The following is a 23,240-nucleotide window of genomic DNA, read 5'->3' as shown; positions in this document are numbered from 1 at the left end:
TGAGCGACTATAGTCTGCCACGGAGAAACCTCTCCGGTTCGTTCGAACAAAGCGTCTTGCATCTTCTACGCTCGCGACAGCCGCATCCAGCATACGAACGCTCGGACCACACACACGTTGCGTTCGCTTCCAGGCCACCCACGACGAACCCGATGAACTTGCTCATACCTCTTTCCGGTGTTTGAATGCACGGCCGTAAACAGCTTTGTGAATATCTCGTTGGTGGCAGAACTATCGTTATTGCGCAGTATATTCTGCTCACCGAACGCGGGAAATTTAGGGACGTTTCGTTCGATTGATTTAATTTTAATAATGTACATTATTACATGATTTTTATCGTAATTATTATAATCTTCATAGTGGAATCTATCTGGTTTTCGATATTAAATGGTAATTTAATAGTAATTTTACGTGTTATAAATTACTGTGACAATGGGATTGACATTTGATAAATTACGCATTAGAAAATGTAGACATCTTTGAAATTAAATTTACTTAGGAATTTATAAGGATATTCTTTAATAGAAATTTTTTGTACACAAATTTACTACGGTATCTGATTATCATTTAATAAGCCGGACGATAAGACGTACAAGCCGCTTAATTTACATAATCAATATAGAGCAACAGAGAATACGTTTTCCAATGAGACAAGTGATGAAATACCAACGTTAATAAATGTGATAAAAATAATATAATAAAAGTGCGAGACACGTGGAGCAATTTCATAAGTTCCAGCGCTAATTTATCTATCAATTATCTTTACCTGTGTCGACCTCTGCAAGCATTTCCTTTGAGCGCAGGTGTTACAGACATGCAAGTTGTCAAACGATAGTCGCGTGTAAGGTTTATCGGTGGAAGATTTATTTTCGTAGATTTACTGAGCTCACGGTGTTAATTAACGACTATATCAATTTTGCACCCTTAACAAGCTATCAAGGCGCGAAATTTTATCAGTTTTCTTTACCTGACCTTTCCTTATTCCGGTTGTAACAGGAAATATGATAATTGCCCCTATAGTTGATTAGCTGCTGGTGTTGATAACATGCTGCTAATATATGATAAGCCTGTACTGTGTATGTCTGTACACAAGTGGAAATTAATATTAGCGGGACAATCTCTGGACAGTTTGCAAGGGATATTTGATAGTAAAACAATTCATAAAGTGACAGATGTTTCGTAAAGTAACCTGAAACATTTATTTCGATCATTTTCATTTTCATTATTTACTCCGGAGTTTACGAAAAATAAGGTAGGAATTTTCTTTCAAGAAGAAACTATTCTGCAAAATTTTTTAAATAAATTTTCGTATGAAGCAAAATATTTTACATCGGATTTTTTTTCAGATTAAAATGTTTGAAATCCTTTATCTGGGATTATATTTATTGCTCTTTGGAAATTGTATTGGTGACTACTCAGATGGGGAAACAAAATGGCAAATGCTATGTCCTGGTTTATATCCCAGAGCTTTTACAAGCTATACACCTCGTGGAAACCTTTCTAGTGGAATATATACTCCTCAACCTCACTTGAATGGCATAAAGCATTGTGTAGCTACATGCTGTACAAAGCCCACATGTAATGTGGCATTTATGCATAATGGTACTTGTTACCATATACAATGTAAAAGTTCCAAAATATGTATACCATTCTATAGAAAAGATTTGGCAAATGAAAATCCTCCAAGTATGGTCTTAGTTAAGCCTGTGGAAGATGATGAGATGTGGAGTGATTTGTTGGATCAAATAAGTGACGATACTGGGTAGGCTTTAAACTTCATATTTTATTTTCTATTATTTTCCCTTAACTAATAATTTATATTTTTCTGCTTTTTATTGAAATTTCTAGAGGTTTCCTTATGGATGGTGCAGAAAGAGATCACATTCTTTTTGGTGGATCAAATGAGATAAGTTGTATCACTCAGACAAACTGTTTAGAACATGAAGTATGTGTTAAAAGTGGGGATAAGTCTGATGTTGGAATTTGTCAGTGTTCTATTGGATTTAAACGCAATCTTGATGGTATTTGCATCATGAAATATTTTTTTTTTTTGTATAAAATATCCTGTACTTTAATATTTCATTGAAATATTTTAATTTTCATTCATTGTGGTAGGAATTTGTAGTTTGGTGGAGGACATAGAACTTGGTGTTACACCACAAATAAAGGCACAAAATATAAAAGATTCCAGTACATCTATGAAACCACCTATAAAAAGGCTATTAGTTTCTGCAGTTTCAAAAGAGGTACGGTTACCAGAGAATGAAGTAACATTGTCTGCTTATACTGTGCCAGCTGAACAGGAAAATGAACATTACAATTATGCATGGAGTCTTTTAAGTCAACCAGAAAGTCATACTGGCACAATGATTGATCAAAATCGTATGACTGTTAAATTAAGTAATTTGTCAGAAGGTTTATATACATTTAAAGTAACAGTAAATAATCCAAATGCCAATGGTGAAGCATATGCAAATGTCAGTGTTTTACCACGTAAGTTCTTCGATTATATTCATATTTGTTCGATCTGCGGTTACGACAATTTATTAAATTCGTTTTTATCAACAGCTAAAAGAATAAACCAAGCACCAATTGCCATAATTTCACCTGCATCGCAAGTTGTAAAATTACCAAATACCGGAGCTGTGTTAGATGGTTCATCGAGTAAAGATGATGATCGTGTCATTTCGTATCACTGGGAATTACAACAAGGTCCTATCGGATATCAACCAAATCTAGTCGATACACCTACCCTACAGTTAGATAATCTTATTCCTGGAAACTATACGTTTAAGTTAGTATTGAAAGTACATATTTTTTTGTTTCCATAGGGATTTAGTAATTGTTTGATATTTCGAACTTTTCTTTTTTTTAGATTGACCGTCGAAGATTCCGATCATATCACCAATTCTACGAGTGCTAATATAACGGTTTTGAAAGTAACCGATTATCCTCCTAGCGCAAATGCTGGTCAAGATATTATAATATATTTACCTCAAAATACATTGACACTGAATGGTAACTTGAGTACAGATGATCATGGAATAGCGAGTTGGGAATGGACAAAGAGTCCCTCGGACCAGAACAAAGCAGTGGATATGCAAAACACGAGAACGCCGTATTTACAACTGTCTAATTTGGAGGAGGGAATGTATACATTTGTGCTAAAAGTAACAGACGATTCTGAGCAGTCTTCTACAGCTGAAGTTCATGTGTTTGTAAAACCACCAACGAATAAACCACCAAAAGGTAATTGTTGCTTTTACCTTTGTGTTTTTAACGAAAATGTAAACGCTACTTTATTTTACACGATTTTATGTAGCCGATGCAGGCGAAGATATAACTATAGCATTACCAGAAACACGAACTGTACTGAACGGACAGAAAAGTAAAGACGATATTAAGATTGTATCTTACCAATGGGAGCAAGTGAGGTAGATCTAAATTTAGATATTAAATATATTTGTTTTATTGTATCTCGTGGTGCAATAATAAATTTTCTTTGACAGCGGGCCTAATAAGGCTGAATTTTCAGCAGTCAATGAATCGCTTACTAATGTTACGAAACTGACGAAGGGTGATTACGAATTCAAATTAACCGTGATCGACGATAATGGAAATAAAGATTCAGATACTGTTAAAGTAAAAGTTACACAAAGTATGTGCATGAAGCTGTGTCCTATTTTTTGGCAATTAATATTTTTAGTCCTACGGTCAATAAAATTAATTTTATTTCACAGATAAAAATGCTCCTCCGAAAGCAAACGCAGGCGGTGATCAAGTAGTCGTGGCACCTATTAGTGCATTGATTATTAATGGATCTCAGTCAACTGATGATTTAAGAATTAGTGAATGGATATGGACTAAAGATCCGTCTAGTCTTGCTATAGGTACCATAGTTCAGAGTACAGACAAATCATCGGTTTTAATGGTAACGATGATTAGACATTATTATATATGGAAACATTGTTTCCAATTATAAAAAATACCTTTAAACTTCTTTGTTTTTAGTTGACAGATATCGTTCCAGGTAGATATGTTTTTAGATTAAAAGTAATGGACGATCAGGGTCTTAGTAGTGAAGATACCGTCTCCGTAATAGTTAAACCTGGTAAGCGATTAAAAAAAAGAGAAAAATATCTTTTAACTTCAATGATACTTGAATTTTTCATAGATCCACAATTACTACACTTGGTTGAATTGACGTTGAACATCGGAGCAAACATGTTAACAGTATCGCAAAAGAATTCATTGGTACTAAAGCTACAAATGTTATTGCGGGATGAAGCATCAATCAATGTGCGAAACTTAAGAGCAGAACCACAAACAGGCAGAGCTGTCTTAGTTTTCTACGTTGAAAAGAAAGGTGGAAAGGCTACTATGCACGGACCGGAAGTAGTTAAACGGTTAAAAGAAAAATTAAGACAAGATTCTGGACTACTTCAATTGTCTGTTGCTAATATCGATACTGCCGTATGCCAGAACAATTGTTCAGGTAAATATTTTTTCTTAAATAATATTAAATATGCATGATTTCGTTATCCAAAAAATTTACCCTTAATTAGGTTATGGAGTATGTGATCAAGAGACAAGGTTATGCATGTGTGAGGCATTTTGGATGGAAAATTTAATACAGAAATACTTTGGTAATGGTGACTCCAATTGCGGTACGTTGAAAAAAATGTGAATAGTAAATTTTTATTTGAAGATAAATTAAACTGATTTGGAGTCATGTATTTTTCAGATTGGAGCATTCTCTATGTGATAATAGCATTATTATCTCTAGTCGTGTGTTGGGTTGGTCTTGTTTGGGGCCTCGTTTGTCTATGCCAAAGAATATGTACAGGCAAGCGACGTTCACTTCGCACTAAGAAGAAACCACCCCGTTATTCTCTTTTGCAACCGGAACCGGAAGACAGTATGTGTACATTTTTCAGATAATGATGTCACATAATGATGTCTGATCAAACTTCATGCGATTCTTTTTGTAGTTACGCCATACAAAATGGTACTATCTGAATCGGATAGTGATTCTGATGACATCGTGTTCGTAGATCGTAAGTTGAAAAAAAGCAGTCAAGTAAGAAATGGTGAATCACGAAACGGCTTTATTAAAATGGGTTCTAGAGTGAAAACATGAGGTAACCGCTATGTTTAGTGTTTAAACGAACCGTGCATTAAGTAAATCGTAATTCAGTTGCACATTCCAGGAATGTATAGAACGTAAGATCTCGTAAAGCGACGCACATCTGTGTACGTTTGGCCAAAAGAAAAACATAAAATACTAGTCAGTTAAAGGGCTGTAATTTTAAGTATGTACCTAACAAGAACAATATGATTTCTCAGACAGAAGAAGTTGCCACTTGTAAAAAGAGTTTAACAGAACTAGATGTACTTAATTAAGTACTAATTTAGAGAAACACAAGAACATGTGCTCACTTCATTGCATCTCTTGTTTGGTTTATTATATACATATACATATTTGTCTGTATTGTGTACTTGAATTTGAAACTTTTATTACGTAATTGTATATGCACCGCCGTTTATACATACGTGCGGTAATATAGCACAATAATCAAACACGGTTTGATTACGGCCTTAGAAAGTATTGGAATTAGTATTTATATATAATTATTATTCCTTATCCATGTATCCTTTGTATGTAATACTTGCTCTTTAATATGTATATCATCGATGTTATTTTTACACTGTATATGGATAAATAATAAAATTTATTATCCATATAGTCAATGCGTAAATTTATTTCATCTAAAACCTTTATCCTTTTAACGAATATAATTATTGATCATTCATGTACATAAACTGTGCAACAGGAAATAATTTTGAATTTAGTATAAAGCACTATAACGCAGCCACGATTTTGCTCGCATGCGCTCACTTTAACGTTATTTTTAACTCATTACGCTATGGCAAGCACGAAGTAGTGCAAAAGGTATTCCTACCATCCATCGACGAGTTTCTAAGCGCACTGCGTTTCTCTATAAGTTGGTGAGTTCAATTCTATTCATTTTATAATAAATAATCTAATTAATTTCAATTTTATAAATTGATAAATTAGATTAACAGCTTAACAGTGTTTATGGATTTCGTTAAATGCTCGAAATATCAATCCATAAAAAGCTGTTGCGGTGAGAAGCCGTCGATGGATGATGGAAATGAGAGCAACGAACTTCGTAATAAAGACTGTACATTCCCTGAACGAAAAAATAAAGTTGAAGGAGTGCACTCCGTTGCTAATGTAGAGCCATTACGTTTCGTTAAAAATGACCGGTAAGCATTATTTTTAATTTCGCGGTATAATAATATAAAATTAAAATCTCTTTTGATAACGATTGATTCGCTTAAAAAAAAATAGTAGGCAAGTCTTCTATTTAAAAAACAATCTAACTTTTATTAATTAGAAAGTACTTTTCTTTCTTATTTAGCTATGATGAATATTCAAAGGCACCCTTATCATGGAGTGTAAATAGAACAAATTCTATGTATCAATCTTCTGAATTACATTATGTCATGAAGGAACAAGGAAATAACGAAAGTACACGGGAAGAAATTTTTGTTTCTCTTAACACGCAGGAAAATAAAAATTTTCGGTGTCCTAGATGTGGTAAAAGAATGCAGGAGCCGAGATTACTTCCTTGTTTGCATCCTATATGTTCACCATGTGTGTCAGAATTAATGAGTAGATGTAAGTGACCTGGAACTAAAAATATAGGTATGCTATCTCAAGAGTATAAATTCTCACATAACATCTTCCTTTGTATTTATAGCCTTTTGTAATTCTGTAAAAAATGTTAGAACACAAAGTTTCCAATCAGAAAGTGAAAAAAGTAATTATTACGAACTATGTCCTTTATGCGATTTTCAATTACCAAATGCAAATTCGGCAATACCGCCTCCGCATTATCCCCTTCAGCATCGTCTGGTGATGAACGCTATTCGTTCTAGATTTGCGAATAAAATTCTTTGTGACGTTTGCGTGGATGAAGTTGTTGTAAGCATTACAATGCTTTTGGAATATTGTACACCTGAAATCGATTTTTATTTTTTGAAATATTAAATGAACATATTACTTTTAATACTTTTGAAGGCGGTTGTACAATGTGCCACATGCCTCCGCAATTTCTGCTTAGATTGTGGTATGGAACATCAACAACAAATCATTATGGAATTAAAGCCGTCGAAACATAAAATAAGGCCACTCTGGGAAGCTACCAAAGTGCGACGTACCGCACTTTGTCACAGACATCCCACACACGCATTGCGGTTTTATTGTATTGCGTGCCAACAGGTTTATAGTTAACTTCTTTATTTATACACTAATTTTCTCTTTAGTTAAAAATATTTTTTAAACGTACAAGACGTTTCTTAGGTGACTTGTAAAGAATGTATATGGAGCACCCAACACAGAGGCCATGCAAGTGAAAATGCCATTGGAGCTGGAAAAAGGGTTACTTTACACTTGACAAGAATGCTGCAAAGAGCAAAACTGGTTTTAAATATGGTCTTGACACAGTATGATCGAAAAGCGTTTTCAAATGGTACTCTAGAAGAAATAAGGGATACTACTATTTCAATGGACTATCGGTATGTTAAACTGATATTTTAACAAATTTATGAAAAAGTCAGGAATATTCTGAAATAAAAGGTACATTAGCATAAGGGGAAATTTATATGTATATTGTCATGTGATGATTAAATTGTATGTACTATTGCTATAAGTTATATGATGAAACTGTCATTTGAGGTACAACTTATACATTCCTAAGGAGTATACAAACTGTGCTGGAAAGCACAAAATGACTGTTACTATACAAATAATTTTAAGGATGTCATTTTTTGAAAAAATGTATGTCATGACATTCCATTATTTTGTACTACTACTTATTGTATAATAAATAATCATTTATAAAAGATAAGAAGACATATCTGTGAAAAAATAAAATTTATTTTAAACCACTAATATTAAAATAGCAGTTGATGCATATATTTTTGAAGAGCTAGACAGTCTCCATAACGCAAGATGGATCCACAGCAGGACCAGTGATGTACACCAGGATGTCCTATATGACCATGACCACAGCCTTGATATCCACCTTTAATTACATTATCTTGTACTATATCAAATAACAATGTATACTTAAAATATTTAACAACAGTATATATTACCAGGCATAGTTCCTCCACATCCACAAGTGACTTCCTTTTTACCCCCACTTGAACAAAACGTACAACAGTGGTAAATACCTATATGAGAAGGTTTCAATGTTGATGTCCTTGTACTTTTTCTACCATTTTCTATAAAAATTATATTTGACTCAGAGAAAAGAAGTAACAATAATAATTTACACATCTTTATAATTGAATGATTATTTTTCTTACCTAATGATATATTAAATACCCCTAAAATCTTTAACCTTGTTACTATTGTGCTAGCAAGACTCAATATTTCTACATCTGATCCATCTGTGAGTAATTCATTTGTTAAAGAAATAGCATCAAGAAGTTGTCTTGCCCTTTTTAATCTATTGAATTCTTGAATCCTTTCTTGCGCCTGTCTAGCATGTGACACCGCTGTACCACACTTCCATGTCTTTGATCCATTATTTACAGCCTCATTGAAACATCTGATTAAATTAAGTAATTAAAATTACTTATATCTACATTTCTAAATTATGCATTCTTATCAGATAGTACCCTAAGTGAAGTCCTTAATTTTTTTAGGTTATAAAGATTAAATAGGTAATTGTCATGTGATGAATATTTAACCAAATTTCTTATTATTCTAGAATAATATATTGTAAATAACTTTATATCACTGTCATTTGAGGTTCAAGCACATTTCCTAAATAAAATATATTATTATACATTCGTAACTAACCATCTTACCTATACAGCCTTCAATTGCAAGTTATCACACTTTATTGGAATATCATTATTATTCTTTAATTCTTAGATTAAATCTTTGTAACATTATTAATACAATATATTTAACGTTCCATTTGGACTTTTCCACTGTCCTCCCAATGTCGATGACGCATTCATTATCACACACGCGTAGTATATGAAGTATCTTGACAACAAAGATGTTGAATTGTAGCACAGACGACGTGTAGGTTAAATCTAACATCTAACATTAGTATGTAGGGGTGGGAATTAGAATTAAATCTAACTATGCAATTATAATTAAGAAAGAAACGTAATTGTTTATTAGTAAATGATTCCTCACATGCGCGTATTCTGCTGTTGGCAAAAGACCGTGAACTGTTATAGACACGCAATTCAATATATTCAGTCGTATTTACTACGAGGGATAACTCGTCGAGGTAAGTATTTAGCAATACAAAAACAAGTAAGGCCAAGAAAGATAGAGCGGTAAACAAGGATAGCACTAGTGTAATGAGTTAGACAAGGAAAGAAACAGGGATAAACAAGAATACCAGTATTGTAATGTGTTAGACAAGGAAAGATATATGGAAAGACAAGGACAGAAAAAAATATCGGTAGGTGAGACTAGCGGCATCTCGCGTTTGGAGACGTGAACTACGGTGTTAGACAAGGAAAGCACTATGGTTAGTCAAGGACAGAAGAAAAATTGGCAGGTGTGACTAGCGGCATCTCGCGTTTGTAGACGTGAACTACGGTGTTAGACAAGGAAAGCACTATGCAAAGACAAGGACAGAAAAAATATCGGCAGGTGAGACTAGCGGCATCTCGCGTTGGGAGAGGTGAACTACGGTGTTAGACAAGGAAGGCACTACTGTGCGACAAGGATAGAAAGAAAACGTTTCCTATTGGTCCGCAACCCGCTGAGCTCCGCCCCTCTGGGCCACAGCCCCGTGGGCCGGTGAAAAATCATTAATAACTCATTAATTAGGACGATTTTGTGAACTTTTATGATTGAAGAATGAAGTCTGGACCTTCAGCAACTTTCTCATATAGTTTTTCATGCAATACATACTTTCAGTAATTAGTTATTAACAATTATTGTGTAGCGTGTCGGCAGCAGTACCGCACACCATTCAAGTTTTTTATTAATTTCGCAGGTTTATACAAATAATTTATGCACTTTCAGACATGCGTTCGAAAGGCTATTCCTTTACCTAGTTTCTCGTTATATTTTTATTAACATATCCGTTGTAATTTGTGAGATATTGAACATTATCTGGATAAGTACTACACTCGTCGCATTCAAGCGTAACATATTCCCGTAATTTTCATTAATAACTCAATAATTACGATAATTTTGTGAACTTTTAGTATTGAAGAATGTGGTATAAACCTCCATCAACTTTCTCATATAGTTTTTAATGCCCTAGACCCTTCCAATAATTAGTTATTAACAATTTTAGTATGTGATGTCGGGAACGTATTGTATACTTTACGGTTCTTCAATAATTTCATAGGTTTCTATTAAAATTCCCATGCAAGTAACTATATGCATCTAGAAGGCAATTCCCTTAGCTACATTCTCATATCATTTTTATTAATATATTCGATTTAGTTCAAGAGTTATTAAACATTCTTTGGAAGAGTGTTACACCCGTCGTATTCAATCGTAACACATTTTCGTTATTTTAATAAAAATGCATGATGAATTACACACTTTTAAGTATGCAGAATGTAGAATGGACTTTTATCTTTATTCTTCAATGATTTTGGTAGACGTAAGTGGTGTGGTTTATTAGATATTAGCAATTGTTTATAACAGTTGACTATACTCGAGTACGATGAATAGGGAACTCTCTCATATAATGTTCATCAATTGCGAATATCTATGAATCCATCCATGAATTGTGAACTTTTGGTGTTGAAGAATGAAGAGTGGATCTTCAGCAACTTTCACATATAATTTTTATTACGCTAAACTCCTTCAATAATTAGTTATTAATAATTTTAGTACGTGATTTCGGGAACGATATCGCACACCGTCAAGTATCTTTATGGTTTTTTAATAATTTCACAGCTTTCTGCTAAATTCTCATGCAACTGGCTATACGCATCTGAAAGGCAACTCCTTTGGCTATATTCTCGTTATATTATATGTATCAATTAAATATAATAGGGACGATAATAGCAATAGCTAAGAGAGACAAGAAAACTAATAGCGGTAGATAAGGATAGTACAAGTGAAACGAGTTAGACAAGGAAAAAAATAGGGGTAAACAAGGATAGCACTATTGTAATGTGTTAGACAAGGAAAGATATATGGATAGACAAGGACAGAAAAAAACAACAACAGGCGAGACTAACGCCATCTCGCGTTTGGCTTCGCGAAGTAACCACTTGTTACTAGTATAACATAATGTGAACAGAGCTATTAGACAAGGAAAGCACTAGTGTGTGAGAAGGACAGAGAGAGAACGCTTCCTATTGGCTGGCGGGCCATCATGGCGGACCTTCCAGGCCCAAATCGAGACGGTCGGTGAAAAATCGTTAATAACTCAGTAATTAGGACGATTTTGTGAACTTTTATGATTGAAGAATGAAGTCTGGACCTTCAGTAACTTTCACATATAGTTTTTAGTGCTCTAAGTCCTTTCAATAATTAGTTATTAATAACTTTAATGCCTGATGTCAGTAACGATACCGCACATCGTTAAGTACCTTTGCGGTTTTTCAATACTTTCACAGCTTTCTACTAAATTTGCGTGCAACTAACTATATGCATCTGAAAGGCAACTCCCTTAGCTATATTCTCATATAATTTTTATTAATATATTCGATTTAGTTCAAGAGTTATTAAATATTCTTTGGGAGAGTATTACACCCGACGTATTCTGTCGTAACACGTTTTCGTTATTTCAATAGAAACGCGTGATGAATTACACACTTTTAAGTATGCAGAATGTAGAATGGACTTTTATCTTTATTCTTCAATGATTTTGGTAGACGTAAGTGGTGTGGTTTTTCAGATATTAGCTATTGTTTAAGACGTTTGCCAATACTCGAGTATGATGAATAAGGGACTCTCTCATATAATGTTTAATAACTCTGTAACTAAACCGAATATGTTAATAAAAATTATACGAGAATATAGCCAAAGGAGTTGCCTTTCAGATGCGTATAGCCAGTTGCATGAGAATTTAGCAGAAAGCTGTGAAATTATTAAAAAACCATAAAGATACTTGACGGTGTGCGATATCGTTCCCGAAATCACGTACTAAAATTATTAATAACTAATTATTCAAGGGGTCTAGCGCTCTAAAAACTATATGTGAAAGTTGCTGAAGATCCACTCCTCATTCTTCAATACTAAAAGTTCACAATTTTTAGATAGATTCATAGATATTCGCAATTGTTTATAACAGTTGATTATGCTCGACTACGATGGTTACGAGACTGTCCCCTATAATGTTTAATAACTCCTAAACTATACCGAATATGTTAATGAAACTTATAGAAGAATGTAGCTAAAGGTGTTACCCTTCAGATGCATATAGATACTTGCATAGGAATTTAGTTAAAAGCTATGGAATTATTGAAAAAGCGTAAAGGTATGCAGTATCGTTCCCGACATCACATACTAAAATTATTAATAACTAATTATTGAAGGAGTTTAGCGTAATAAAAATTATATGTGAAAGTTGCTGAAGATCCACTCCTCATTCTTTAATACTAAAAGTTCACAATTTTTAGATAGATTCATAGATATTCGCAATTGATGAACATTATATGAGAGAGTTCCCTATTCATCGTACTCGAGTATAGTCAACTGTTATAAACAATTGCTAATATCTAATAAACCACACCACTTACGTCTACCAAAATCATTGAAGAATAAAGATAAGAGTCCATTCTACATTCTGCATACTTAAAAGTGTGTAATTCATCATGCATTTTTATTAAAATAACGAAAATGTGTTACGATTGAATACGACGGGTGTAACACTCTTCCAAAGAATGTTTAATAACTCTTGAACTAAATCGAATATATTAATAAAAATGATATGAGAATGTAGCTAAGGGAATTGCCTTCTAGATGCATATAGTTACTTGCATGGGAATTTTAATAGAAACCTATGAAATTATTGAAGAACCGTAAAGTATACAATACGTTCCCGACATCACATACTAAAATTGTTAATAACTAATTATTGGAAGGGTCTAGGGCATTAAAAACTATATGAGAAAGTTGATGGAGGTTTATACCACATTCTTCAATACTAAAAGTTCACAAAATTATCGTAATTATTGAGTTATTAATGAAAATTACGGGAATATGTTACGCTTGAATGCGACGAGTGTAGTACTTATCCAGATAATGTTCAATATCTCACAAATTACAACGGATATGTTAATAAAAATATAACGAGAAACTAGGTAAAGGAATAGCCTTTCGAACGCATGTCTGAAAGTGCATAAATTATTTGTATAAACCTGCGAAATTAATAAAAAACTTGAATGGTGTGCGGTACTGCTGCCGACACGCTACACAATAATTGTTAATAACTAATTACTGAAAGTATGTATTGCATGAAAAACTATATGAGAAAGTTGCTGAAGGTCCAGACTTCATTCTTCAATCATAAAAGTTCACAAAATCGTCCTAATTAATGAGTTATTAATGATTTTTCACCGGCCCACGGGGCTGTGGCCCAGAGGGGCGGAGCTCAGCGGGTTGCGGACCAATAGGAAACGTTTTCTTTCTATCCTTGTCGCACAGTAGTGCCTTCCTTGTCTAACACCGTAGTTCACCTCTCCCAACGCGAGATGCCGCTAGTCTCACCTGCCGATATTTTTTCTGTCCTTGTCTTTGCATAGTGCTTTCCTTGTCTAACACCGTAGTTCACGTCTACAAACGCGAGATGCCGCTAGTCACACCTGCCAATTTTTCTTCTGTCCTTGTCTATCCATAGTGCTTTCCTTGTCTAACACCGTAGTTCACCTCTCCCAACGCGAGATGCCGCTAGTCTCACCTGCCGATATTTTTTCTGTCCTTGTCTTTGCATAGTGCTTTCCTTGTCTAACACCGTAGTTCACGTCTCCAAACGCGAGATGCCGCTAGTCTCACCTACCGATATTTTTTCTGTCCTTGTCTTTCCATAGTGCTTTCCTTGTCTAACGCGTCACTATTGCTATCCTTTTCTACCCGCATTCCTGTTCTTGTCTTTCTCGTTTCTCTAGTGCTATCCTTGTCTACCGTTATTCGTTTCCTTGTCTCTCTTCACTATGTACTGCTATTCTTGTCATGCCTATTATATTAATTGATATTTATTATCAATTTTTAATTGTTTTAACATTACTAATAATGTAGATAGTAAAATACAGTTTCTGGCTTATTTTCAAGCACTTTAATTATAGAATAATTAGTATTTCCTGTCAAAAGCAGTTTATATGGTTGTTTATAATTATTGGAAGTCTTACAGAAATTGTTTATAACTTTTATTAATAATTAGAAAAATTAATGTTCTTTTCGTCTAAATTACAGATGGACTATTCAGGACACAATAGAAATGAAAGAAAAGACTTGAACATCGGAAAAAATGAGGAAATGCAATTATTTATCAAAAAATAAATTATTTATTGTAAGTTAAGTGTACAAAATGTATTTTTGCAAATGGTTACAATATACCAGCATTGATTGACCACATTTTACAGTTTATTTAAATTCATACCTTTATATCGTAGAGGACATAACAAAACCTCTGATTTTTTACACGATCGGTATTTCAGAACGTTGGACACAAAAATATGATAGTGGTAAGTCTATTTTGTATCTTGTCTATATTGTTAGATTAGAGTTAAGAATAATAAAGCAATATAAAGCTAAAAACTAAAACGATCTATATATTTTATAAACCTAATTTAACGCAAAATAAATTAATAACTACTTGTTTGTATAAAACGGTCGTATTATGTTACATTGTCACTGTGCAGTAACGCTACATATACAACTACAATATTTTTTTAACGTATTGACATACATAAATTAAAACTTATGAAATAATTATAATTTTAACATTTTGAGGAATTTGGGCTTCATGGAATTTTGTTGTATAATACTTTTTATAATACCTAAATAAATGTTCAAATATTTTATTGTATTTTTATTGTTTCTTTAAACAGAACAATGTTTAATTTGGCTAAAACATAGGCAAGATTATAGAGATTTCTACACAATACGGACAATTTTAAACATTCATAAATAGTTAAAATATTTTGGTTTTGTCATACTTGTTAAAAACTAATGTAAAATTATCTTTAGCTAGAAAAATAGATAGCTGCATCTTTAAATATAACAAGATACAAGTGATTCTTAATCCTAATAAATTGCAACTTGCTGTATTAAGCTGCAGTACTTTTGGTATTTTACAATAAATTAAATTAAACATCTAAAAGTTAATTACTGCAAAAGGTAGAAGTGTTATACACTACAATTAAGTGCAACACCTAGGAAATCTTCAAATCCAATACTAATTTCTCCTGATTGATTAGTATCCCTTACACGAAAAGCATCTGTAATAAGAAGTTAAAAACATTCGTTATTATATTAATCATTCAATTACTTTTGTCTTCATATGTTATGTTTTCAGTCATTGTCTACCTGTGAATCTCTGAATTTGGACGCACAATACAATAAATTGATCAATAGTGATAGAAGAGTGACCAGTAGGATCACTTTTTTTTATAAGGAATGAAATAAACTCTGGACTTAATCTATATCCCATTTGTGTTAAAGCTGCACTTAATTCACTCTCTTGTATATTTCCAGAATTATCATGGTCAAAACCACGGAATACACTTAGCCATGCATTGATGTAGTTATAAAGAGCTTGGAATTCAAGCAAATCTATTGTACCACTTTTTTCCTTGTCAAACATTCCTATAAAAACATGATAAAATATTCTGAATAGTTAAGCTATAAAATTATTTAATTGAAAATATATTGTTATTAGGTTATTAAATTTTAAGAACTTACCTATCATTAATGTACAAGCAGTATCTGAAAATGTGCCTCCTTGTCCATTTGCTAATGCAGCTTTTAATTCCATAGCTGTGATTCTTCCACTGCCATCCCTATCGACAGCAGCAAACCACTGTTGTACTTCTGGGTTTACTTGTGCTTGGGTATCACTTGCTCCATACATTGTGTTCTAAAAATGTACAATATGGACAAGTTATAAATAAATGAAACAGCAATATTATTTAAATAATTGTTGCAATGCTTTGCAAACAATCACAATGAGCATAAATAATATACTGAGAATAAAACGAAATGAAAAACGAAATGAAAGTTTCACTTATTTACGAAAGATATTTTGATCTAAACTGCAGAAACGTAATTACCGGATAGGCCATGACAGCAGTTTTCTGTCAATTGTCTAACAGTATTAATTACAGTGTGTATTCAATTTCTGTATTACTATATACAATACAAATACAGTTCGCGATATACATACGTGTACTGCTATGTTATGTGTACAAATTAACCATATATAAAAATCGAAATTAAATATTTAATTAATTATTTTATATTTAAAATATTATTTGCTTCTATATATTTCACAAAGCTTGCAATATACTTTACTTTACAACGTTTTCTCGTAAAATGATTGGTAATTTTTACATTTTTATAGTTCACGCGGTACAAATGACAGTGCCATCTTACAAATTGTTTTGCATTTAGTACGATTATGTACACACATAGAGGGTAGGGTGTTCACCAGTGTTCACTTTTGCTTGCTTTTCTGACAGTAGTATTAGGAAAGAAAAAAACGGCTGATAGACGTTATATTCATCGTTGATAATACGCTGCTGATTTAGGTTTCACGATGGACGATTTACAGAATTATAAACTGCAGCTTCAACAGGTGAGGCTTTTGTTTTTTGCTTAACCTAACTCGAACGGTCGAATGGCGAGTCCATTTTTGGCGATTCCTTTCTTGTTTACGACGTTACAACGTTAAATGGATTTTGTGTTTTACTGTTTTAGGTGGAAGCAGCTCTTACCACGGATCCTACTAATGAAGAACTCTTGAAACTGAAAATCGATCTTGAGGAAGTAATAGAGCTGACACATGATTTAATTAAATCACAACAACAGGAAAAAAGGCAAGCCAATGGCATGGATGCTAAAGATCCTATTTTACTTGCAGTTCTGGCCAATAAATGGAAGGTTAGTGATCAGTGCATGGCACCCTGGAGTGAAGACGGCAAGTAAGTAATTGCAACTTGTATATATTTACTTTAATAAAGTAACAATTATGTGTCTCTAACATCACTTAGTGAATGAAGTAGTTTTGTTGATACATATGTTTTCTTATTGTTATTGAATTATTACAGATATTATGAGGCAACTATAGAAGCAATAAGTGAAGACGGCGTTGTTAATGTAACTTTTAATGAATATAAAAACACAGATGTCACAATGCTTAGTCAATTAAAGTCAGTAGCTAAAAGGCCAGCATCAGATTGGGCAGATCAAAAGTCAAAGTAAGTTCACAAAAAATTTTATCAATTTCATTTATTAGTAGTTGCTATTAACACAAACCCCCCTGCAATTTGAAGCACATATCAGTTTTCTTTGAGGAACTGCGGGTTAAGTTTTATAAGATACAATGATTACTAATTGTTCATTTTTCTCCCAATTCCTTTATTTCCAATTGGCCATGATAATCACTCTACTGTTGGGTGTGCCTTGATCTGAAATTCCATTATTGTTCATTTGTCTCTTGGTGTCGCACTGATCGTGTACATCACTGGAATCCAGGAAAAGGTAACAAGAAATAATAGATTTTTGTTGAAATAATGTTTTTATTCTCTACAAATATGGTTGCATATGATTCTAAATAGTATGTTAGTTTAAATTTAAACTTGAGTGCAATAATGATGTTTTTAGGATTATATGATTAAGAATTTAACATAGTGAAGTTTAGGATGATTTATAAAATTAATAATTTAAAAACTTTCTAGCTTCAATTTATATTAATTTACACTAATATGTTTCTAGGTGAAATAAAATTATTTCTATTTTGTCATAGATGTGAAACATTAGATTTTATATGTCATGGAGTAGTAGCAATTACTAACTATTTTTATATCATAATAAATTTTATTCAATAATTGATATTAATAGAATTTATTACAGCACTATTCATATTTTTTATCTTTAGCAGTACAATTTATATGGAAGCATCTTATCATGGTAGAGATTTATCTTCAGTGGTTACTTTCATGAGTGATAGGTTTATTAATTTGCAGAAAAATGCAAGCTGCTGCAGTAGCAGGTTCAGATCCTAATAAACAAAGAGAATACCTTAAGAAAAAGAAACAAAGAAAGCTTCAGAGATTTAAAGAACTCGAAGAGGAACGCGAAATGGAGAAAAATAAATGGCTGGCATTTACAAACAAGGTATTATTAGTAAACGATTTAAAAATCTATTAACCAGTTTCCTAATTACTAATATTTTGTATCGTAAAATACAGTCTTCGAAAAAAGGAGTCATTAAGAAGAGTATATTTGCAACACCAGAAAATGTAAATGGCCGAGTCGGAATCGGCACGTGTGGCGTAAGCGGTCGAGAAATGACGAAATTCAGTAATGGCGAGAAATGGAGGAGGGGAGCATGAATACTATTGTAAATACGCAATTTAATACTTCGTGAAATAGAACTATCGATTATTGTTATTACGCTGAAACCAGTTCTCGAAAGAATTGAGGAAACGTGTTTTGTGTTGTGAGAATGTTACCGAGTACATGAATGGGGAGTGTTTAGCGGTATTTTTAGATTGCGTGTAGTAATTATGTTACGGACGAACAATGACCTCAAATAAATCCTGATGTTATTTGGATTTTCTACCTTCATGAAATGAATGACTGTCGTGAATGAATGTATTTCTAGATTAATACATTTATGTGGGTATGATTTGTTTATAATCTGTAACAGATATGAATAAATGTATATTTTAAAGTCAAACTGTGTTAAATACCTAAATCTTTTTATAAAGTATTCTCATCGTATATACACGTCATTCATCAACTTTTATGTATAAGAATTTCTTTTTTTTGTTTCGTTTTGTATCATTTAATTATCTATTTCATGACCTTTTTATTGATCAATAGGTAATTTTCCCTCCTAGAGAAATTTGTTTATTCAAGTGAAAACGTCCAATCAGATGTATTGTAATTATGATGCATTATAGAGATGAAGTAATCGCCTCTTACACTGCTTATAGTTAATACCGTTAGAAAGATCAAAAATGGTCGTTCTATCGTGGAACAGCACGTCACCACTAGGTGATATATTCAAGGCGATAAGGCTGATATAAGAAGTTGATAAATTGTAAAAAATGTATTTACCAAATTATATTATTGTGAGGGCCTATAATAATTATCGTTTCGTTTAAAATACTGGAATAGTGTTCTAACCTATTCAAATAAAATTTTATCAATAAACATTAACTCCATCTGACGTTTTCTTTTTGTTATGTTAGTCAAATAACTCGATATTTATTTTCCTAAAGTTACAATTGATAATTAAAATTTTACTTTAAAAATACCGAGCAACATGCAGTATTGTAAATGATGCAAAGATGATTCATAAAGAACAATTGTTTATGTGCTTGCAATTTTATTATCTACAATTTTCACCAAGTTGGAATTGATTAAAAACAAGAAGACTGACTTAACTGTTAATCACAAGTAGTTTATCATTGTACAAAGTACTGCATTTGTATAAAAAAAATCATGGAGACAAATGAAAGAAATCAGCTGTCAAATGGAGATGCTGCAAACAATAGAGATATAGATTGGTCCAGATATGGATTACACAATAATGCAGAATCCCAGAGGAATAATGAAACACAAAGGACCAACAGAGAATATGAAGAACTTGGACCTGAAATGTATCAAACTGGAGCAAATGAATTGTTTGCTCAAGAATATGTAAGTGATTAAGATACCAATATCTGTGATCTGTATTTCAAATTTGTGCATTTCAGAGTTCTGATCCTTGGTGGAAATCAAATTTTTTCATTTCCCAACCTGTATTGTTTGGAACATGGGATGGGGTGTTTACATCTTGTCTTATTAATATTTTTGGAGTTATTGTATTCTTAAGATCAGGGTGGATAGTAGGTCAAGCTGGGGTTCTTAATGCTGTATTAATAATTTTATGTACAGGTAGTATTAATTGCTTCTCTGTGTATTCATGATTTTGAATAAAGATATTTAGTGTTTTATCATTTTTTCAGTATGCATTGCATTAATATCAGTGTTATCTGCTGTGGGTATATGTGAAAGATGTCGTGTAGAAAGTGGGGGAGTTTACTTTCTACTGTCACATGTGTTAGGATCAAGATTTGGTGGATCTATTGGATTGCTATATTGTTTTGGACAGGTGGGATAATTTGTATATAACTAATAGTTGGAATATTACTTTAAAACTTTTTTTAGGCGGTGGGCTGTGCTCTAAATGTTCTAGGTTTTGGAGAGTCTATGGCTGGTCTTGTGGGTTTAGAATCTGCATGGGCAGAGCGTGGTTTTGCTTGTACTGCTGTTATCTTGTTATCTATTATTAATATAGCAGGTGTCAAGTGGGTTATAAAGCTCCAATTTATTCTCTTGCTAATTTTATTGCTTGCTGGTGTAGACTTTATGGTTGGAAGTTTCACTCATGTGAATGTTGGTAAGATGAGACAGACTACAGTTTATGATGCATATTTCATTACTTCTGACAAGTGCATAATCCTGTACATATTTTGTAAATATTATAGATGCTGGGTTTGATGGTTGGTTGTCAGGAAATTTAAAAAATAATACTTTCCCCAACTATCAGGATGGATATAGTTGGTTCACAGTATTTGGTGTATTCTTTCCCACAGTAACTGGTGTTTTAGCTGGTATTAATATGAGTGGAGATTTAAAACATCCATCTACCGATATTCCTAACGGCACATTGGCAGCTGTAGGAACTGGGTAAAAATCGTAATTGAAAAATGTTCGTATTATGTTTATTGTGAAAAAATTAATTAAAATTTGCTAATTTAATTTCAGAACTCTTTTATATCTATGTTTTTCAATGTTTCTTGCTGCAACTTGTACTCGAAAGGCACTTCTTACGAACTTTATGATTGCATCAACGGTGTCGGCGATTTCAGTATTGTTGCTAGCAGGTCTTTATGTGTCGTCATTTAGTAGTTGTTTGGGCGCAATGTATGGTACTCCTCGAGTTTTGCAATCTATTGCTAGTCAAAATGTTATTCCAGGGATCAGTTGTTTGCAAAGAGGAGTAAGCTTGATTTTACAATCCTGCATTTTTATAACTATTGTGTACAATGATTACCTAACTTAATCTTAAATCCTTTAGAAAGGACCAAACAAGGTGCCGATATATGCGATGTTAGTTGTCGCCATTGTTACATTGACCTTTATCATTGCCGGTCAAATTAACACACTTGCGCCAATAGTTACAATGCCATTTCTCTTGACGTACGCGTGTTTAGACTACGCGTATTTTGCCCTCGCACAAACATTCGATATACAATTGTCCCGTGAGCAAAGATTTCGAACGCAGTCTCCGACATTCGATCGCGAGTACGGCTCTGCAAGTCGCACCAATTCAATAACTGATATTGATAATGATCTGGATAGTTTATTCCCCGAACGGATAAGACATAAGAATCTTGTCGTAAGTACAAATAAACATTTGTCTGATTACTGCATGAAGAAGGAAAAAAAAATATTTTATTTATTATTTTCAGAGAAATCCCAGTCTTTCCGAAAATAATGTTTATATAGATTCTTCACCAAGTATTGATGAAAATGGTAGTAGTACAGATAATTCTGAACGAAAAGTTCATATTCATAATAAGCTAGGAAATTGGTACAGTCCTTTGTGTAACAGATGGTTTTCTCTACTAGGAGTAAGTTTTTTTCTTATACCATTAAATCAATAATTTGAATACAGTTGTAATATAAATTTACTTTGTAGTGTCTCATAAAATTACTCATTATGTTTCTCGTTCATTGGGGTTACGCTATTGCCAATATCGTTGTGGTTTTCCTTGTTTGGAGTTACATTGGTCACGCTAATCCTGCAGTTAAACCAGGAGTTTCGTCTGAATTTAAATTTTTCAAGTGGCTAAGACTGTCGATATTAAGGCTTATGGGGTAATTTTTCAAAATTGTTGCAATATTTTTTGTATTCTTTTTTCACATCTAGAAAAAATGTTATGTACAAATTTCAGGAGAAAAGTTTACGATTATGAACAAATTGTCGTTACGCCTGTGCATCCGGGTGTAGAAACTTGTCAGGCACAATTGAACGAGGAAAATGAAGATTTTGCTGGTAGGCGAAGATATCATCAAACAGCTACAGTTACGGGACAATATGTGAACGTTGATTGAATATCGAGCATACAAGATAACTAGGAAAAATTACGATTTTAAGAGAAGGAATTGTATAAGAATCATATTACTTTCATAATTTAGAATAGAGCAAAACCGAGAGAAGAGCGTTGCAATTTGTAACGCTAATGATCGCACAAAACTAGTCTAATTAAAAACATTTCATATCTTAGGCACAAGGAATTTTTTATCAAATGCCACACAGTAGCCTTAATAATATTAGTAATTGAATAAGAAGAAGAACAGAAAATATGCCATGCCTAGCGGTTGAATAACACAAAAAGTTATCGCGCGACTTTTTGTACCAATTTACACGACGTACGTCAAACACGGTTGAAACGACAGACTGCCAGAAGTATTTCTAAAATGGAGGGTCCATACAATCAGTGAATTATTTTAAGAGCTATCTCTTCTATCACGAGATTATTTATTCTTTATAGCCCTTATAAGTTTTAGTTAGAACTAAATTGTAATATTTTACGTATTGTACGGAGGTACCGAGAAAAACAAGAAATGCTGGATATCATAATATTTATAACGAATACTCTGTAAATACGTAGGGATATCATATTTATATGCTATTTAACATTTTTTATAAATGTTGCTACAAAGATGGATATGTTAATAATAAAATATACAACAGACTAATATACGAAATGCGTGTTAAAAATTCTTTCCGTAATTTTTAATTAAAATACTATAATCCCTTGAATTGAGAAGAATTAAAACATTAAATCCAAGTATTATAGATTTGAATGTGCTTCGAATCGTTTAAATTTTTCTAATGGTACTACTTTAATCAATTGAGCATTTGGCGCGTTGGCGGTTATTTTTTTGGCGCGTAGGCGGTTATTTATTTGGCGCGTTTTTG

General features: G+C 32.9%; 6 protein-coding genes across 7 annotated transcripts; 4 read left to right on the top strand and 2 right to left on the bottom strand.

Annotated features, from left to right (window-relative positions):
- Positions 1-942: 942 nt before the first annotated feature.
- On the top strand, positions 943-5,265 carry LOC108570710 (dyslexia-associated protein KIAA0319). Its single transcript, XM_017932609.1, has 15 exons — positions 943-1,252; positions 1,347-1,762; positions 1,849-2,021; positions 2,116-2,493; positions 2,569-2,794; positions 2,876-3,249; positions 3,323-3,434; positions 3,510-3,658; positions 3,741-3,931; positions 4,012-4,111; positions 4,175-4,495; positions 4,566-4,667; positions 4,745-4,918; positions 4,992-5,141; positions 5,211-5,265. The coding sequence occupies exons 2-14, from the start codon at positions 1,353-1,355 to the stop codon at positions 5,138-5,140; spliced, it is 2,859 nt and encodes a 952-aa protein (XP_017788098.1). The 5' UTR covers positions 943-1,252; positions 1,347-1,352; the 3' UTR covers position 5,141; positions 5,211-5,265.
- A 711-nt stretch (positions 5,266-5,976) lies between these two features.
- LOC108570662 (tripartite motif-containing protein 42-like) lies at positions 5,977-7,627 on the top strand. The gene is made up of 6 exons (XM_017932554.1): positions 5,977-6,009; positions 6,080-6,291; positions 6,447-6,706; positions 6,789-7,012; positions 7,109-7,309; positions 7,391-7,627. Exons 2-6 carry the CDS (start codon positions 6,101-6,103, stop codon positions 7,625-7,627), a joined length of 1,113 nt encoding a protein of 370 aa, XP_017788043.1. The 5' UTR covers positions 5,977-6,009; positions 6,080-6,100.
- Positions 7,628-7,983: 356 nt separating this feature from the next.
- On the bottom strand, positions 7,984-10,462 carry LOC108570661. Its single transcript, XM_017932553.1, has 4 exons — positions 10,404-10,462; positions 8,401-8,645; positions 8,188-8,316; positions 7,984-8,114 (listed from the first exon to the last, which is right to left on the bottom strand). Exons 1-4 carry the CDS (start codon positions 10,460-10,462, stop codon positions 7,984-7,986), a joined length of 564 nt encoding a protein of 187 aa, XP_017788042.1.
- A 4,923-nt stretch (positions 10,463-15,385) lies between these two features.
- Positions 15,386-16,441, bottom strand: LOC108570758 (peflin). Its single transcript, XM_017932662.1, has 4 exons — positions 16,309-16,441; positions 15,941-16,115; positions 15,566-15,844; positions 15,386-15,477 (listed from the first exon to the last, which is right to left on the bottom strand). The coding sequence occupies exons 1-4, from the start codon at positions 16,318-16,320 to the stop codon at positions 15,386-15,388; spliced, it is 558 nt and encodes a 185-aa protein (XP_017788151.1). The 5' UTR covers positions 16,321-16,441.
- Positions 16,442-16,666: 225 nt separating this feature from the next.
- Positions 16,667-18,774, top strand: LOC108570730 (survival of motor neuron-related-splicing factor 30). Of its 2 annotated transcripts, XM_017932633.1 has the most exons (6): positions 16,667-16,832; positions 16,955-17,178; positions 17,305-17,454; positions 17,732-17,737; positions 18,223-18,373; positions 18,448-18,774. In XM_017932633.1, the coding sequence occupies exons 1-6, from the start codon at positions 16,794-16,796 to the stop codon at positions 18,589-18,591; spliced, it is 714 nt and encodes a 237-aa protein (XP_017788122.1). In that variant the 5' UTR covers positions 16,667-16,793; the 3' UTR covers positions 18,592-18,774. The 2 variants fall into 2 exon arrangements, with proteins under 2 accessions (XP_017788122.1, XP_017788123.1); XM_017932634.1 differs by lacking the exon at positions 17,732-17,737.
- Positions 18,775-19,634: 860 nt separating this feature from the next.
- LOC108570724 (solute carrier family 12 member 8) lies at positions 19,635-22,697 on the top strand. The gene is made up of 10 exons (XM_017932626.1): positions 19,635-19,906; positions 19,963-20,143; positions 20,215-20,360; positions 20,417-20,648; positions 20,737-20,938; positions 21,017-21,251; positions 21,330-21,650; positions 21,724-21,885; positions 21,954-22,132; positions 22,210-22,697. Exons 1-10 carry the CDS (start codon positions 19,709-19,711, stop codon positions 22,367-22,369), a joined length of 2,016 nt encoding a protein of 671 aa, XP_017788115.1. The 5' UTR covers positions 19,635-19,708; the 3' UTR covers positions 22,370-22,697.
- Positions 22,698-23,240: the final 543 nt, after the last annotated feature.

The sequence above is a fragment of the Habropoda laboriosa genome, unplaced genomic scaffold (genome assembly GCF_001263275.1).
Source record: "Habropoda laboriosa isolate 0110345459 unplaced genomic scaffold, ASM126327v1 scaffold87, whole genome shotgun sequence".
NCBI classification, from domain to species: Eukaryota; Metazoa; Arthropoda; class Insecta; order Hymenoptera; family Apidae; genus Habropoda; species Habropoda laboriosa.
The sequence above is the reverse complement of the archived record's forward strand: the minus strand, read 5'-3'. Positions and strand labels throughout refer to the sequence as shown.